Below are 17,812 nucleotides of genomic sequence, written 5' to 3'. Positions count from 1 at the left end.
ATTGTGTGTATTTACTGAAACTTACATCAGGAAAGAAAATAATTTCAGTAAATTACCTCTATTATAAATTACTGATCGAAATTTCGATGATTTCGATTAGAATTTCGCCAAAACCGATCGGTTTTCGAGAACTTGTCGGCAAACTCAGGGAATTTGTATTCAAATTTTGGTTTATGAAATTTGTTCGGAATTTACCAGTTTTCCACTGAATTTCACGAAATTCCAAATTCCGCCAGTGCCCGAAACAGAAGGGCCTGTCGGAATTGTAAACCCTGGTTAAAAACGTCTTATAACTTGAAACGGAGGGAGTAGTATAAGAATATAGAGAAGCTAGGTTTTTCTAGTTTCCGACTCTAGTTCATTTTTTAGATTTCATAATGTATGATAATGTACTGTTTAATGAGTTAGAAATTCATAAAAAACTGCAGCGGTTAGAAACCCAAGAACAATGCATATCAGTCTATCATATCTCAATAGATTAAAGCCTTAATTAGGGGATGTACTGAAAGAAAAATGTTGATTGGGGTAATGAATTGATTAATATAAGCGACCAAACACACAAACAGGCATGATTATGCTGTGGCGGGTGTCGTTCCCTGCCCGGTAAGCAAAGCTCCCTCCCCTCCCTCATTCATTTCCTCCCTAATCAAAACCCCAAACCACCTGACCTCACCTCTCTCTCTCTCTCCTCACTCTTTCTCTCTCTACATCTTTCTCTTCTCTCTCTCACTAGCAACTACTACAGCAGCAGCAGCAAGCAGCTGCAGCTAGATCACCCGCTCCAGTAGCCCACCACCACTCTCTCTTCCTCGCCGGAGTCACGGGTGCGGCGTCGCGACGCGTGGGGCGACCGCGGCCGCCGTACGTCTTCTTGTCCGCTGCCGCTGCGGCGGCGGCGGCGGCGTGGACGCGGAGGAGAGGGCGCGGGGGGCCGCTCTCCGGCGAGTTCGGCGTCGGCGTCGGTGGAGCGAGAGGTTCGTGCCCAATGCCATCTCCGTCCTTTGCCCGGTGATGGTGTCGGTGGGGGGTATACCTCTCCCCGGCTTCTTCTTGTTGCTGCTGTTGCTCGGGGGGGTTCTTGCAATGGTGGGGGGAGGAGGGGATAAGAGGAGAGGAATGGATGAACAGTAGCGCTCGATCCCTCCTTTACTTTGGTAGATCCGGGGAGATTCCCGCCCAAATCTTGATTCTTTCCACCCCACGGTTCGCCGTCTCCGGGGAATTTTCGCGCAAGCCCGGTTTTTTTTTTTTGGATGGATCTGACTGCATTTAATCGATTTAATCAGTGAAATATATATACCAGAGCATTTTGCATCAAGGAAGTGAATTTTGGTTACAGATGTATGCGTACTACTTGGGAGTTGTTGGGGGTGAAACTGTTTAGTGCACAAAGGTGCAAGTTTTTTGGACTAATTTTACGGCCTTCTCAATTTGTGTGGGGGTCATGGGGTTGTTGTTAGTGGTTAGATTCGGTGCTTTAGTTGGTGTGATTGTTTTTTCTTTTTTCCTTTTGGGATTGTTCAGCCAATGCTGGTGGATGTTCTTGGGGATCTTGATTTACAGCGAAGGAGCTTAGCTACTCTTAATTATAGATGTCTGGGGCCAAGTCTTGTGAACTTTGTGGTGAAATCTTGCCAATGCTGATGAAATTTCCCTGTACTAACAGCTCAATCTTCGGTCAGCTACGTCCTTAAGTGGATCAGGGGGTTTGATTGCGGTGCATTATACGTTTTTAGCATTAAATCTTGTACTTGGTGCGCGGGTGCGGGTCTTTGCTGGTAAATCGCAAGGTATTGGAGCTTTTTTTAGAGGGTCTGGTGGATCTGAGTTGGCTGGGGTTTGCTTCTTGATTAAATTTCAGAGCCTTTTCGGTTAGTTGGATATGCTTTTGGTTGGTTGTTTGTACAATGCTGATGGCCTCTATTATTCATGGGGCCTTTGGATATGGTACCGTATTAATCTTTAGTGGAAAGATGGAGGCTTTTTGGAGGTAATGCTGAGATTTTGTTTACTTCCGTGGGAAGCAGAATGGTAGATTGTTTTTTTTTTGAATGCAGCCTTTTAGAATTCTTGCATTTAGACTCTTTATGGGTAGCGTAGTGTTAGGATTCTGTTTTGTGGAAAGTGGGAACTTTGCAGATAATTGTGGAATCTTATTTATGCTTGTGTCTCTTCTGCTTTTTATTGGATCTGAACTAAGTCACTAACTAGCTAAAAAGTTAGTTTTTTTGTCAGTCTGTCCTTACATGTGCCATTTTTTCACTATTTTTTTACGTTTTAGAAACTGGTAGCCTTGTACATTGTATGAGGTGTGTTAAATTGTTGATTAAGTATGAATGATCCCTTTAGCGAATTCGGTAGCACATGCAACAGTGTGTCGTGCTTGTATTTCTGTTATCTGAGTTCTTCCAGGATATATTTCCATTATACTGAACCTTGTATCAGTTTCATTTGCGAACTCAACAAAAAGGTTTGTTGCAGAGGAATATGTGCCCCCTCCCCTTCCTGAACAGCAATTATTACTTACTTCATCTCCTTTGTGGGATATAGCATTATTGCCTACTGGTTTCTATGCCGCTGAACCAGCTATACATTATAGCCATGAAAATTCCTTGTTACACGGGATAATGGATATTTGTGAACTTATATGTATCTGTGCATATCTTTTGCCTTCATTAGGAAATTAGATATGCTTTAATGATAGTTGGGTGCATTGATGTTTTTGAAAGCTATTCTAGGATCAATCCCATTGTGGGAAGTGTAACTTATATGAAGCAGGACCAAAGTCCAGTATTTTTCCTTTTGTACCTCACGACCTCACCTGCATGAAAAGTTCATTTTCACATTTGTTTTTGCATGAATGTTGTTTAAGGACTTTATTTATTCTTTGCTGTTTGCTTTGCAGGGAAAAGAAATCTGACCCTTCTAGAACTGAGATATGCTTAAATTATAAAGTTTCCCCTTTCTGGGAATTGCCTTGATACTGGCACAATGTCAAGGGTACCTAAATGGAAGATCGAAAAAGCGAAAGTCAAGGTAGTCTTCCGGCTACAATTCCATGCTACAAATGTAAGTTGCAATACATTTTTGTTGAAGTCATTTATGTTCTTTCTTGGTGTTTGTTCAATATTTGTTTCATCCATGCTTGAATAATCTTGACATGTGTTCTTGTTTCTTTTGTAGATTCCATCAACAGGGTGGGACAAGCTATTTTTGTCCTTCATTTCTGCTGATACGGGAAAGGTATCTGCAAAGACAAATAAAGCAAATGTGAGGAATGGAAGTTGCAAATGGCCAGACCCTATATATGAAGCAACACGGCTTCTTCAGGATTCTAGGACCAAGACATATGATGACAAACTCTATAAGATTGTCGTGGCCATGGTGTGTTCTAGACATTGTTTTCCCTTCTCCTATATCATCATCTATCAAACATAAGCACATCGGACACATGATTCATTAAGTAATGTTTACCCTTTTTCGCTGTTTCTTGAAAAACCAGGGTACTTCTCGATCTAGTATTCTTGGAGAGCTTGACGTGAATCTTGCCGAATTTGCAGAAGCACTGAAGCCTGTCTCAATAGCACTTCCTCTTCGTGGTTGTGAATTTGGGACAATATTACATGTATGGTTTTAACACAGTATTATCATAATCTAGTCTGATGTTGTTGAGAAAGTGATCTTAACAGTTCTTTGTTTTTAGGGACAATTGCTTATTTGATCCTATTTCAGAGCCTAACTACCAATCTGACCCTACTTTTTTTAGTTTGCTCATTTGACCCTGCTTTTAAAAAATGAAGCTGCCGTCTGACCCTATTTCTATTATACCGTTAGGGTTTCATTTAGGAAAAGAAAAAAATTCAAATTATTATTCAAACGGACAAAAATACCCTTGTGGACTCAACCCTATCCATTCGCACTCAACCCCATCTCTCTCGGCGCCGGTGAGCAGAGGGCAGTGGCAGCAGCTGCTCCGCATGGAAGAAGGGAGGCGCAGGAGCTCGCCGCCGCCGGGCGCGAAGGGAGGCGCGCGGCGCGGGAGCTCGCCGCCGCCGCGGGGCGCGGAAGGAGGCGCGCAGCGCGGGAGCTCGCCAGCAGGTGTTTGGCTGCTGCTTTGTTTTTGCTGTTGCTGCTGCTCTCCATTTCTCTCTGGCCTCTCTTTGTTCTTGCCTGGCTGGAGGTAGACGGAGCCGGTCAGGAGGACTGCATGCTGTTGGTGCTGGAGGGATTAAGTGAAATCTAAGTGAATTTTGTCAAAAAAAAAGTTAAATCTATTAAAAACTCGTCAAATCCCTCAAACCTAAGTTAAATTTGTCACTTATCGTAATAAAAAAAATATCACATTTTTAGATAAAAATACACGAAATTAGACAAGCAAAAACTTTGAAAAAGTTGAGTCAAATGAGTGAGGGCATAAAAGCCATTTTTCTCTGAATTAACACCGTTATGTTGGCTTAATGGAATAGGGCCAGACGTAACGTTCATTTTCAAAAAAGAGGGTCAAAAGAGCAAACTTAAGAAAGTAGGGTCAAATTGGTAGTTAGACCTTAAAATAGGGTCAAAAACGCAATTGCCCCTTGTTTTTATTGCCTTCTGATTTTCCTTCTAAGTTATTCTTTAACAAGTACCACTGCAGGTCACAGCACAACTCCTTACAACTAAAACTGGCTTCAGGTTGAGTTACTATGCAACAATGAGATTATTTTGAATTATTGGTTCCGACTCTTATTAATGCTTTCTTACCACAGGGAATTTGAGCAGCAAAGAGAAACTGGTGCCAAAAGTACTCAACAGTTAGTGAACCAAAGAAGTCATGATCCTTCCGAAATTGGTGTGGCTTCATCAGACATTTATAGTCATAAGGTCGGTCAATCTTATTTATTCTCATATAGTGACAATTGTGCGTGGTTCTTTTTCAAACTGCCTTTTAGTTTTACCTGGATGAAAGTTGTTTATTCATGTGAAGTAGGTATTCTCAAAAGTATATTCTCTGTTCTACATTGCAATTATATCCTATCCATGTCAAATATGATAAATCCATATATTGATTTCATTGTAGTTGTAACTTCCGTGGTTTATTAGTAAATATTGTTTCTTTTTTTTTCTCTTGAGATGCAACCAATAAACAGATCAAGATGATACCAATTTGTTTTCTTGGAGGTGACCATGGTAATCTCCATTACATAAACTATGTGGCGTATTAGAAAATTTATATATATTTATTAAACTGTGTGATGGGTATGTTAGGCCTATTGGGTTGCCCTGTCAGCCATAGATTGACAGCTGGTGGGCTTAATCTATATTGAATTATCGATTGTACTAATGCTGGTTGTACTGCCAAACATTATTAGAGAAATCATCTATTATGCCTTGGGTCATGATAACCTGTGGAATATGCCTGTCTTACAGGAGGAGTTTATTTTGAATCATCTCCCTGATTTGTTTGTGTAATCACTGCCTTTTATGTGATTATGTCATTTGATTTTCAGTTACCCACCATAATTATTTGTATTATTTGAATAGGCCAATGCAAGAATCAAGCTGAAAGAAACTTCTTCGGGTTTCCCTTTGGCGGAAGATTCTGCTGGGTCAACTGAAGACTATGAAAACTCATCACACAATTCTGATGGCCTTTTTGCTGAAAAAATTGATTCATATGGTGGTCATGAAGTCAGTAGCTTTAGGGCAACAATGTCAGGTGATCTATCACTTTCAAGTCAAAGTCCTACCCCAGAAAAGGGGTCACTTCGGAGTAAGCACCTTTCACCACAAGGGAGCAATGAGTGGACTTATGGATGGAGTCCTGAGCTTTCCACTGGCCATGATCTAGCTGCTGCTCATGAGGAGAATAATCAACTCAGGACCAGATTGGAGGTGGCTGAGTCAGCTTTTTCTCATCTCAAGTTGGAAGCAACATCTCTGCAGGATTTTACCGACAAGTTAGGTACTGAAACACAAGGTCTTGCTCAACGGCTTGGTGTTGAGCTTATGTCACGGAACCAGCTCAGTGCCGAAGTATCCTCGCTAAGGACAGAGTGTTCCAATCTGAAAAGAGAGCTGCAAGAAATGAAATCTGCTAAACTCTTGCAGCAAAAGGCAAATGGAGAAGATATCATGATGGCCGCAGGCCAAGGGAATATATCAAGTAAGTTTGGAAATGATATTCTTGCAGATACTTCAGTTCGTGATCTTCAAACCGAATGGTTGCAAGGATTGCTGCTTCTTGAAAGTAAACTGCAGCAGACCAGAAATAATGCTCTACATGGACTTCAAGCCGCCGATCTTGATTTCCTTCTTGCTGATCTGGGGGCTCTTCAGCGTGTCATTGAGAACCTCAAGCAAGGTGTGCAGATTGGACAGATGAAAGAAAATAACTATCTAGAACACTTGGTTCCACCCACAAATGCTGCTCATCAACCAAGTTTAGGGCGTGATCATGATTCCAACAAGAAAACCTCTGGCAGTGCAGGCACAATGGAGGAGAAAATGTGTGAGCTCTTGCAGAAGTTGGAGGACTCAAAAACTGAGAAGGAGAATCTGTTGGAGAAGATGAGCCAGATGGAGCGTTACTATGAATCTTTTATTCACAAGCTTGAGGAGCGCCAGAAGCAGACAGAAATTGAATTGGAAAACCTCAGGAAAGAACATAATTCTTGTTTCTATACTGTTTCTGTTCTCCAAGCCCAGAAACAGAAAATGCATGAGGAAATGAATGATCAATTAATAAGGTTTGTTGAGGACAGAACAACATTAGAAGCTCAAAATAAGGAGTTTGAGAGGAGGGCTGTTGCTACAGAAACTGCATTAAAGAGGGTTCGATGGAATTATTCTGCTGCTGTGGAGCGTCTACAGAAAGATCTTGAGTTACTGTCCTTTCAGGTTCTCTCTATGTATGAATCAAATGAAACTCTTGCGAAGCAATCCATTGTAGAAGATTTTGAGAGTTCCCCTGAAGAACAGTCTGCAGTAGCAGATTTAGGTGCTAACAAGGAACGTAGCCTGTACATGTCTGATCATGAATCCCAAGCATTTTCAGCAGAAAATGGCAGACCAGATAATCTCACTTACAAAATGGATGGCCAGAAAAGTCTTCTTCGGGCCCTTAAAATGGAAGAGATCCGTAATAGATCTGAATTTCAAGTTCGAAGTAATACTAATCTACAGGTTGACTACTCCAAACTTGACAAGCTAGAACAAACCCCTTCAACAACGGAATCTGAGGTTTTAGAAACATATATGGCCAACATAGAGTGGCAAGTATTCTCTGATGTGCTACGTGAGGCTCACTGTACCGCATTGGGTACAATCAAGCTAATGCAGGAAAGACTGCACATGCTGGAAATACAGCTTCGTGACTCTAATGATGCTAGGGATTCTCTAGTGCTGAAGTTGAACGCTGCATTGGATCAAGCCAAAAGTGTGAAAGAAACTGAAGCAGAATACATTTTGAAATGCGATGATTTTATGGTAAAGAACAAAATCTTAGAAGCAAAACTCCAAGATATGTCAGCTGAAAACGCTTTATTAATGGAAAAGCTCAAAGAATCTGAACGATATGTTCAGGAACATGAATCTTGTGAAAGCAAGTACAAGGCCTGCGCTGAAGATAGGAAGAGATTTGAGGACCTTTTGATGAAAGAAAGTCTGCAAACCAGTCATCTTAAGGATGAGCTCAGATCAGTTGTGGAAAATTTTGAGGCCATGAAAGATGAATTACATAAACAGTCCACATTAAACACTGATATGCAAACTGTCTCTGCATTGCTTCAAGAGCAAATGAACAATGTGTGCAATGGGATTATTTCTTCCAGCAAGGACATTGGCATTTCTGGCTTAGATGAGGTATCTCTGCTACATGAACTTCAAAGAAGGAATTACATTGCTGTCATGGCAAGCTTGGAATTCTTCCAGAAGCAATCATGCCAGGAGGTGGTTCGACTTCGTCAGGAGAAGGAGGCAGCCGAAGAAATGTGCGAGGCTCTCCGAAGTAGACAGGACAAGTCTGAACTAGAGTTGCTTGATATGAAGCAGAAGTATCAACTTGATTTCGATGCGATGAAAGAAAAGCTGAACTTCTCTGAGGAACATATGGAAAAGCTTGAGAAAGAATTACAGGACATGACACACAAGTTTAAGATTAGCTCAGAGGCTCAAGAAAAGTATTCCATTATCAATGCTGACTTAACATCGAGGCTTGCAGAAATGGAAGGTCAACTGCAGCACATTACCAGTGAGAATGAAGCTCTTGTTGAGAAGTTGAAGGATATTGCTGCTATTGTTGAGGAACATGAGAGGACCAAAGTAACTCTTGCAGAATCTGAGGAGGAGAACAAAACTCTTACCCTGTCATTACAATCTAAAGATGAAGCAATGATGCAAATGGAAAATGAAATCAGAAGCTTGCAAGATGAACTGCGATCTAGTGATGATAATTTGCTAAGAGAAAAAAGGCTGATGGAAGAGCTTCAGTCTACCCTTGCAAGTCTGACGTCACAACTTGGTCACAAGGATCAGGCCCTGCTTTCCTTTGATGAGCACAAAACGGAGTTAAATCGTCTGAGGGACCAAGTTTTGGACATGGAAAGGACAAACAGTTTGATGCAAGATGCTCTTTCACAAAGTGAACAAATCCAGATGGATCTCAATTGTAAAAATATCTCACTCCAGTCCCAGCTTTCCAATGTTGAAGACCGGTTAGCAACAGTTATGAAGAATACAGTCGCCACTGAAACTGAAGCTAGTTATATGAGAAATCTGGTTGAGGAGCTTACTGGGCAACTTGATTCCTTGAGAAATGACCATGAAAAACTCCAGCTTAAGAACAAAGATGCTGATGATTTACTAAGGGTACACATGTCAACTGAAGCAGAATTAGCTGATAGAGTTGCTGCACTCGAAGCAGCTATCCATTCTTTAGAAATTGACCTTGCTAGGGTCAATGAAGAGAAGGAAGAACTTGAGGAGCTTATAAAAAGTAACGAAGAACAATTTGTTCAAGTTGGTACCGACAAGTCTCGAGATATAGTAGAATCAATTGATAGCAGTGAGAGAGTTTTGAAGTATCAAGATGACATTTTGCAGCTTAAAGTCTTACTGACAAATCTTGAAGAGCAAGTTGATGATTTGAGGTCTACAAAAGATGAGGTTGAAATTCTAAACATGGTTCTAAAATCAAAATTGGAGGAACAACGTACTGAAATATTGTCATTGCTCCAGAACTCTGGACACGAGTTGGCCAATTTTAAAGAACAGAACAAGGATCTTACTCAAAAACTTGCTGAACAAACTCTGAAGGCAGAAGAGTTCAAGAATTTGTCTATCCATTTGAGAGAGCTAAAAGAGAAGGCTGAAGCTGGAAGGAAGGAGAAAGAGGGATCATTGTTTGCCATGCAAGAATCCCTCAGAATTGCATTCATTAAAGAGCAGTACGAAACAAAGGTTCAAGAACTGAAAGGTCAGGTGTTTGTTTCCAAAAAGTATGCTGAAGAGATGTTACTGAAGCTACAAAGTGCTTTGGATGAGGTTGAAACTGGGCGGAAAAATGAGATTGCTCTTGCTAAAAGAATTGAAGAGCTATCAATGAGAATTTCTGAAATGGAGTTAGAGATGCAGGATGCATCAGCTGATAAAAGAGACCTGTCTAATGCATATGACAGCATAGTAACAGAACTGGAATGCACAAAACTAAACTTTGATTGCTGCATGGAAGAAAAACAGAAGATTGAGGACACTCTTCAGGAGTGCACTGAGGAACGCAATAGAATAAGGGTGGAGCTTGACCTGGTTAAAAAATTGTTAGAGAACATGGCATTAACTGACAATCCCACTGTGCCTGATAATTCTGGATCATGCACCTCTGGAGCTACATCCATTGGACAAATTCTTGGAGATGCTAAGCCTGGGTCCGCTTCATCAAAGACAACAAAAAATACACCAGAAGTTGATTCTGGATTACAGCAAGATGAAGATAGAATCCAAAGCACGAATGCTTCATCAACTTTGGCAGCAGGGGAGGATGTTAGAAGGTTTAGTGAGCAGGGTGAACATGCCAGATCTGTGCCATCCAAGAACTTAGAGGTAATCAGTCTACACATTATTCTCCTTAGTGTCATGTATACCAATTTAATAAAAAGTAGTGCACATAGTCAAACTTCTAGCAGAACATTTGCCAAGGTTTCTTCCATTGCACATAAATAGAATACAAGTTTTGCTTTAGTGGAAGTCAATGTAATTAACTCGATCAGAAATCTGATTGTCCGATTAGGCTAGATGACGATTAATTTCAGTAGGAGTTTTGGTTTGCATGCGAAGTTGGGCCTTGGTAGTATCAGGCCAACCCATTCCCCATAGGGTTTAGTCACCCAGAAGCCATCACAAATCAAAACTAACAAGTGACCATCTGACCATCAAACTTTATGATTGCTTATACTATGCACTATATAGTATATAGATCTTGGTATATACAGTATCAATTAGCCTCGCTTAATCAACCTGATCGATGATTAATCGTCCTGATTGACCTGATCAGTGCCTTGGTGATCAGGGTCAATCAAACGATCAGATAACATTGGTAGAAGTATGTACACATAAACACGACTCTCACGATCTCATCCGGTGTAACTTAGTCTGAGAACCACATCATGACCTTGAGTCCTAGAGAAAGTATATGCTTCAATTTTGAAAAACTAGAACTATGCTTAGAGCACAAAATAGAGAATTCATTGGTGAATTCATTTGTTGATAGTTAAACTCTGGAGTAGGAAAGTGATTGTAAAAGGGAAAAAAATATTACTTCAAGTAAATTGAGTTGTTACACCCCTGTTCCTTTACAACCCTTTTTGCATGTGCCTCCGAATACTTCTCTATTAAGTTTCAGAAAAATTATCTGGGTTTTGGGCTATAGAATGATTAATATGATGTCCATAAGAAGTTTAATCCTCATGCATTGTTAGATCTTTGATAATTTTGGACAGTTTGTTTAACATCAAGTGAGGAATCTAGAGTAAAGTCTAGGTGTTGCCGTGTCAGAACTCAGAGAAAGATGGTATTAGAGACCCTTGCAATATTGTTCCATTCTAGATGATGGTAGTCTGCTTTTTGGTATTTTGCATATAAGTGTCAGTGCACCTTCTGGTTCGTCTTTCATTTGTGTTTTACTGCTCGTACTTTTTTTTTTTTGCTTGTAACAAGCGAAAATAATTAACTGGTATTTATTTTGCACCACATCGACTCTCGCTTTTTTTATTCCTTATTTTGTTTTAGTATAGTATTACAGCAGATTGCTTTCTCAACTTACTTTGTTTTTACTGTTTTGAATAATTGCCAGGAGTGTGAGCCATCTTTAGAGAATCATTCGACTGGTAAAACTGCCATTGAGGATATTTCAATGGAGCATAGGAAATTAGCAGTTGACTTGAATCATTTCCATCAGGAGGTATGTGAAAACTTCTCTTGGTGTATTATTTCTTCAAACACAAATTGCATTCTTACAAGTTTTTAGACGACTGGATATATCCCTGGGTACCTGCTGAAAAAAAATTATGGCTTTTCTTACTTGACAAAAAGCAATATAGTTAGTTGTGTATTCAATTGCCGCATGTCTGGAAGGTTTGTAATTATTTGAGCCTATATCAGGGTGCTGAGATATCGATATATGTATCAGAAATATAAAGTGCTTGTTGTATATGTAACATGCATACCTGTGTGTATACACACAACTAAGGACTATGAAATTTTACAGTATAGACTTGGCATGATACAGATAACAAGTTTATAGACATTTCTTGTGTTGCATATGCAGTTGGAGAGACTGAAAAATGAGAATCTTTCTCCTCTTCTTCCCCTGGACATCAATCTAATTGACCCATCACTCAGTGGTTTGGAGAGGGCATTATCACAGCTTGATATGGTATGCATGTCTCCCCCTTTCTGTTGTACCATTAAACATGAACTGGCATGGCATTTACCTTATTCTTGCTAATATGGCACTTTCTAGGCAAATGAACATTTAAGGATCATTTTTCCTTCATTTAAAGAGCTTCCTGGTTCTGGCAATGCCTTGGAAAGAGTACTTGCTTTGGAACTCGAACTAGCAGAAGCACTCCAAGCAAAGAAGAAAACAGACATCCTTTTCCAGAGGTAGCTGCTACATTCAGTCATTTTTGTCTCTTCTTTCATGTTTGCTGTTCTGTGGCAAGGCGTATTTTTATGGTTGCTAGCTAAACAAATGCCTGATTGCCCGTGCATATGCAAATGGGTAAGGATGGATTATCCAGGTCTATATTGTTCAAAACCGAGAATGTGGTGCATCAAACATGTCCTTTGGCCTTCGCTCTTTTTTGTTACAAAAGCACTTGATAGCGTTTATACACATAAATTATGAAATTAATTCGTCCATATATATATATATATATATATATATATATATATATATATATATATATATATATATATATATATATATACAGGTCACTTCAAATGTTTTAGCTTTTCCATGTTAAATTGTGATTTTAGAAAGCCAAATAAACAAAAGAATGACACATAGAAGGTGCATTATGTTATATTAAGTTAAGCTCAGGAAATTTAATGGTAAGTGGTGATGTGGCAGATTGACCACCAGCACTACATCAGAAGACACCTTAAAAAAAAAAGAAAAGGTTAGAGAGGTTCGAATAATAAAAAAAATGAGCCTTTGTCCTGTGCTTACCATAGTACACCTAAAAAAAATCATACTATTTATTTAGGAACTCCTGAATTTAGAGAAAATGTGCCTTTCAATTTTCTTGCTGGATCTACATTATACTAGAGTTTTCGTGAAAACAAAACTAGCTAGAGAAAAGGAGAAGTGAAATTTAATTGCATTAGTCGATTCCTATTCAACCGAAGGCTGATCCCTTGCTTTGTTCTCTCATCAGTTCATTCCTGAAGCAACATAATGATGAAGCAGCAGTATTCCAGAGCTTCAGGGACATCAATGAACTGATACAGGATACGATTGAGCTGAAGAGAAGGCAAGTGGCAGTAGAAAGTGAGCTGAAAGACATGCAGGGCAGGTACTCAGAGCTCAGTGTGCAGTTTGCTGAAGTTGAGGGAGAAAGGCAGAAGCTTGAGATGAACCTGAAGAACCGATCACCCATGAGATCATAGCAAAAACATAGAGGAAAAAATGAACAGAAAAATCAAGATCTCGCGGAGTTCGTAAAACGGACTTATTCCGCGACAGCACGGGAATTACTTTTTTTGTAATGTAAATATCAGTAGAATCTCAGCATGTGGAATATCAGTTGTAGAGTTGTGTGTGTGTCATATACATAAAATGTAACATCTTGTACAAGCCCCTTCATGTTCAGAAAACATTCTTGTTAATCTAACTGCTATTATATGCCAAAAAACCAGCAGCCTTTTCCAGAGTGTATTCACATCTGTTGTTGACTGTATCGCACAGTTTTTTTAGGGTGTTTTCAGCAATAGACTTGTTGTACAGACCTTGTTTTGCTGTTGTTAATTTAATGGCTAAAACAAGAAAGAAGCTTCTAATTATTTATTTACCTTCCATGTATGTTCTGATGTGAAAAAGAAACATCCTAATGCAATACTGGCATCTTTGACATGTGTATAGTTTCTGTGAGCATGATTCTGCCAATTTCTTTTGTCAACCAGTCTTGGTATCAAAATCAGTAGTTTAATACGATGAATTATACTACTACAGTTGTCAATCTTGATGATTATTATCAACCATTGACAAGTCTACAGTGTAGACAACCCGAGAGCTTCCATTTTTGACCACACAGGTTTCAAGGCAAGCCAGTGGCTGAACTTCTGAAGCAATCATGTGTAAAGCATCAGGCATCACAGATGCGTTTCATACTGGTAATCCGTACTTTCTTTTGATGCTGTTAGTGATAATATACTATCCAAAGCATACGTCATCTGCTTACATATCACAATATTCTGATGCGTACAAAATACCCCCTTGGGTTATTAATAGACGAAGCTATAAAGTTTTTTTAGGTAGATCTAAAGCCACATTACACAATCGAATTATGTTGGATAATGTCATCATCAAGAATAGACCTGGTTGTCGGTGCTCCGACGCTATTCACATTTGAACATACGTTTTAACTATTCGTATTATTAAAACATATATATACAAATATGTAAAAATATAAGTGTAAAGTTACAATAAAATAAATAATAATTACATATTTTTTTAAAAAAATAAGAGGCATAATCAAATCTATATCCAGAAGTTGACGGCGTCATCTTTTAGAACCAGACGTAGTATTTTAAAGATGTTACATAGATGAAAAGAAGATGACAGATTCTAGACAATGGCAGTAGGTAAAGAATGGAATTTCAGAATGAAAAAGGGAAAAGCATTGCTGATGCATGATGCAAAGTTGCATTCAGGGATCTGGTGCTAACTTCAGATGGGGACACAAGAATCGATACCATATTTTGTCAAAGATTCAGGCTATGAAACTTTGACACGCCAAAGGAAAGTAAACAGATACTCATATACATATCATTTCCAGTGGAACAAAGAGATTTAATATTTGTTAGATAGAAAAAGTGCAGGTCAGAATTTGCCTTTTTCCAGGTTGTGGAAAGAGCTTCAATTGGATAATACCGGTCTCAGCATGCAGCTCACAACAATGGAAGTTATATTTACTTGAGAAAGTTTCAACAACTTCTGCGTTTTCGAGAAAAAAGAAAGTTTCAAGTTTCAACAACTCAGAACATAAACTTATCAGCACATTTATTAGTTTTTATATGAAGTGTCACATCTAAAACAGTTTACAAACGAGGATTAACTGATTGAAAGCACATCTATCCATCAAGAAGTGGGAAAGAAAATGCTGAGCTTTACCAATGGAATGACAATGAAAAAGGTTCATATATTTGGCAGTGCTGATGGAGATAGCACTGTTGTATTGAGAACTGAAGAAACCAGCATGGCTTTCTCTATCTTATGTGATGTATTACAGAGTTGAATTACACACAGATAACATATAAATATGTACATTGCCGTTTGAATTGATTTCTGCAGCTCATTACTCACATATCCAAACCATACACAGATAATGATCATTTTCACTTAAGGTGATAGCCTCTACCGTTGACTTGATCAGATGTTGGTAGAAGCACATCTACTCAACAAAAGTAAACACATAACAAGTTATATGTTGAGCACCTGACAACTGACTAATTCAGCGGCTGCAAGATTTTTCGACACGATGACTTTCCACAAATTAGTTTCCTGTTCTGAAGAAAGTTGTTGATTTTGGCATGTTGGACCATTTCCAGGGGCTGACAACTCCACAGGCTTCAGAACATCGGTTTGCATTATATTGATCTTGCTATCTACATCTTTGATGATCAAATTGAGCTTGCCAAGAAATCCTGCAAGTAAGTATGGACATTCCGACTCTGCAAAGTCACCCACTGGTACCTGGCCAATGGCAACCTTCCAAGCATCCTCCTGAGGATCATAAATCTTGATCTTACCTCTATCAGAAGAAGTTGATGGCTCCAAAGCATACAAGTCCCCATCTATGACAGCACTTAACTTCGTACCAGCCTGCCTCGCTGGCCAGCCCTCGCCCATTCCTACAGGCATTTCCGCCCATGAATTTGTCTCCGGATCAAAGATCTCCCCACCAACATCAACAAAGAATGGCCAGGAATACAGACTTTGAGGAACATAAAGCTTGCCTCCAAATGAGGTCATTCCTGTCGCAATGGGCTTCAGCAGCTCAGCCAAGAAGGCAGTTGGTAGAGCTTGCGCTTTCGAGAACGGGATGTCAGGCACCTCCACCCAAATTCCTGTCCTTGGGTCAAACACCTCGGCGGATTGGAGCGGAGCTAACCCGTTCTTGCCTTTGCTGACACCACCAACAACATACAGCTTGTTGTTCAGCAGGCTAGCCTTGCAGAACGCGCGCCCGGTGCTCATCGAGCTAACCTCCTGCCACGCATTGACAAAAGGATCATACCTCCATACACATTTCATCGCCGAGCCTCTAGAGAATCCACCCAAAACATAGATGCACCCGTCGACCGTCCCAATTGCACAACCGCAGAACGGAAGCCTATCCAATGAATCCCTTTGGCCAAGCCAGCCTCTAATAACATCAGAGACCCTGATGCCGGCGCTCAACAAATCCCCTAACCACAACCCAGGGATGCCCCTCTTGCATTCTCCTCCATGGCTGATCCCCGGCATCAGTGGCAGCCTCTGCCATTGGCCACAAACCGGATCGAATGCATTCCACACTAGCTTCCCATCATCTGACTTGGTAAGCATGTACAGCCATTCCTCACTCACACCCAGCTCCTTCCTCACCCGGTACAGCTCCACGCCAGTGATCGCAGCCTTCCAGCTCCTCGAAACCATCTTTGCATTCAGATAACCCATCCGGGGCATCCTTGCGAGGATCTGCAGCGAGATCTCATCCGGGAGCCCCGGGATCAGCCCGGGGTGGTCGTAGCCACCGGACAGAGGCGGCGCCGACATCCGCAGCTTCTTGGAGGAATCTGCCTTTGAAGCTTCACCATGCTCCCATGGCTGGTTCTTGCTGTTGGGGGAGCTCAAAAGGGCCCCCATTTTGAGCACTTCTCCTTTCTATCTGCAAATTCCCAAAGAGAACAGTAATCTCAGCATGGTGTTAAAGCTCACAACTTCCTTCTCTAACCTGTGGAGAAATCAATATTTCGCAACATGAATAGCAAGATAATATGAAAGGGAAACTGGGAACGTCAAATTCAGAAGATACCACGAAAAAAAAATCCCACTTTATCCACGAAAGCGGCGGCAATGGATGGATGATTGGGTACAAGAGGAGACGAGATTGGGAGGAGGAAGGAGATGGGGATTAATCAAGAACAGCCCAAGTGTACTACAGGTTCAACTGGATGCGACAATATCGTCCAGGTTTAACGTCGTTTGCATCAAACAATAACATCCAATTGCAATTGAATTAGCATCGAGATCTCTCTCTTTGCTCCTAATCACCACCCCAAGATTCGATTCCGAACAAACCCCAGTAGGCGGTTCGTCAGAAGAATCTTCCGAACATCAAAGAACACCACCTCCTCACCCAACAAAAAAAAAATAAAGATACAATTTTTGGCCATAAAATCCCAAGAAAATCGCACCGGGCGAGGCCGCATTTACCAACCAAAGTGATGCTTCTACCTTGCAAGATAAGATGGTGCTGCAGTAGTGGTGCGGCTGCGACAAGCTTTCCCACTCGAATGAGCTGAGCTACGAGCCTGGGATGGAGGGCGTGTATTTATCTTCTCTTATACATGTTTTTTTAATCTTAACTAATTAAAATATTCGTAATTTCCCTTTCATCACACTCCGATTCGTCTGTGTTATTCCGTTGTCCGCATCGCGTGCACCTCCTCTCCGCTTCTCTGTCAACGCGCGTCCGCTCTGAACATCCCACAACCAATCACAAATCTAACCCAAAAAACTAAAATCCCAATTCAATCGGAATCATCCGAAAATAAATCCAATCCAATCGGAATCACAGAATAAATCACACATAAGGTGAGAGAAGAGAAGATGTGGAAATCACAAAATAAATCATATCAGATAAGAGGTGAGAGGAGAGGGAGGGGTGAAAGGGAGGACGCCGCCGCACCTCCTTGCCGGACCTCCTCCTCGCCGCCGTGCCGCCGGGAAGCCGTTGCGTTGTGGAGCCGCAGCGCCGGGGAGGAGGAGGAGCGGGCGGGCTGAGAAGTGTCGAGGGAGCTGTGGAGTAGTGTGGATAAGGGGGAGCTGTGGTTGGTTTGGGTCGGTTTT

At 40.7% G+C, this 17,812-nt stretch overlaps 2 protein-coding genes across 4 annotated transcripts; one reads left to right on the top strand and one right to left on the bottom strand.

Annotated features, from left to right (window-relative positions):
- The first annotated feature begins 645 nt into the window (after positions 1 to 645).
- Positions 646 to 13,543, top strand: LOC127753244 (uncharacterized). The gene is made up of 11 exons (XM_052278718.1): positions 646 to 974; positions 2,906 to 3,069; positions 3,184 to 3,384; positions 3,503 to 3,625; positions 4,637 to 4,674; positions 4,749 to 4,863; positions 5,524 to 10,077; positions 11,327 to 11,434; positions 11,801 to 11,908; positions 11,996 to 12,138; positions 12,915 to 13,543. The coding sequence occupies exons 2-11, from the start codon at positions 2,992 to 2,994 to the stop codon at positions 13,144 to 13,146; spliced, it is 5,700 nt and encodes a 1,899-aa protein (XP_052134678.1). The 5' UTR covers positions 646 to 974; positions 2,906 to 2,991; the 3' UTR covers positions 13,147 to 13,543.
- A 1,385-nt stretch (positions 13,544 to 14,928) lies between these two features.
- On the bottom strand, positions 14,929 to 17,812 carry LOC127753270 (F-box/kelch-repeat protein At1g22040-like). Of its 3 annotated transcripts, XM_052278747.1 has the most exons (3): positions 17,652 to 17,803; positions 17,198 to 17,440; positions 14,929 to 16,628 (listed from the first exon to the last, which is right to left on the bottom strand). In XM_052278747.1, exon 3 carries the CDS (start codon positions 16,604 to 16,606, stop codon positions 15,179 to 15,181), a length of 1,428 nt encoding a protein of 475 aa, XP_052134707.1. In that variant the 5' UTR covers positions 16,607 to 16,628; positions 17,198 to 17,440; positions 17,652 to 17,803; the 3' UTR covers positions 14,929 to 15,178. The 3 variants fall into 3 exon arrangements, with proteins under 3 accessions (XP_052134707.1, XP_052134705.1, XP_052134706.1); XM_052278745.1 differs by lacking the exon at positions 17,198 to 17,440 and having other exon boundaries at positions 17,652 to 17,812; XM_052278746.1 differs by lacking the exon at positions 17,198 to 17,440 and having other exon boundaries at positions 14,929 to 16,694; positions 17,652 to 17,801.

The sequence above is a fragment of the Oryza glaberrima genome, chromosome 10 (assembly GCF_000147395.1).
Source record: "Oryza glaberrima chromosome 10, OglaRS2, whole genome shotgun sequence".
Classification (NCBI taxonomy): domain Eukaryota; kingdom Viridiplantae; phylum Streptophyta; class Magnoliopsida; order Poales; family Poaceae; genus Oryza; species Oryza glaberrima.
The sequence above is the reverse complement of the archived record's forward strand: the minus strand, read 5'-3'. Positions and strand labels throughout refer to the sequence as shown.

What these genes read in the sequence shown, in the direction of transcription:
- LOC127753244 (XM_052278718.1), top strand. Translation starts at nt 2,992, where the DNA reads ATGTCAAGGGTACCTAAATGGAAGATCGAAAAAGCGAAAGTCAAGGTA. An exon ending in TACAATTCCATGCTACAAAT is followed by an intron (nt 3,070 to 3,183) that starts GTAAGTTGCAAT and finishes TTTCTTTTGTAG; the next exon opens with ATTCCATCAACAGGGTGGGA. An exon ending in TGAATCATTTCCATCAGGAG is followed by an intron (nt 11,435 to 11,800) that starts GTATGTGAAAAC and finishes TTGCATATGCAG; the next exon opens with TTGGAGAGACTGAAAAATGA.
- LOC127753270 (XM_052278745.1), bottom strand. Translation starts at nt 16,606, where the DNA reads ATGGGGGCCCTTTTGAGCTCCCCCAACAGCAAGAACCAGCCATGGGAG.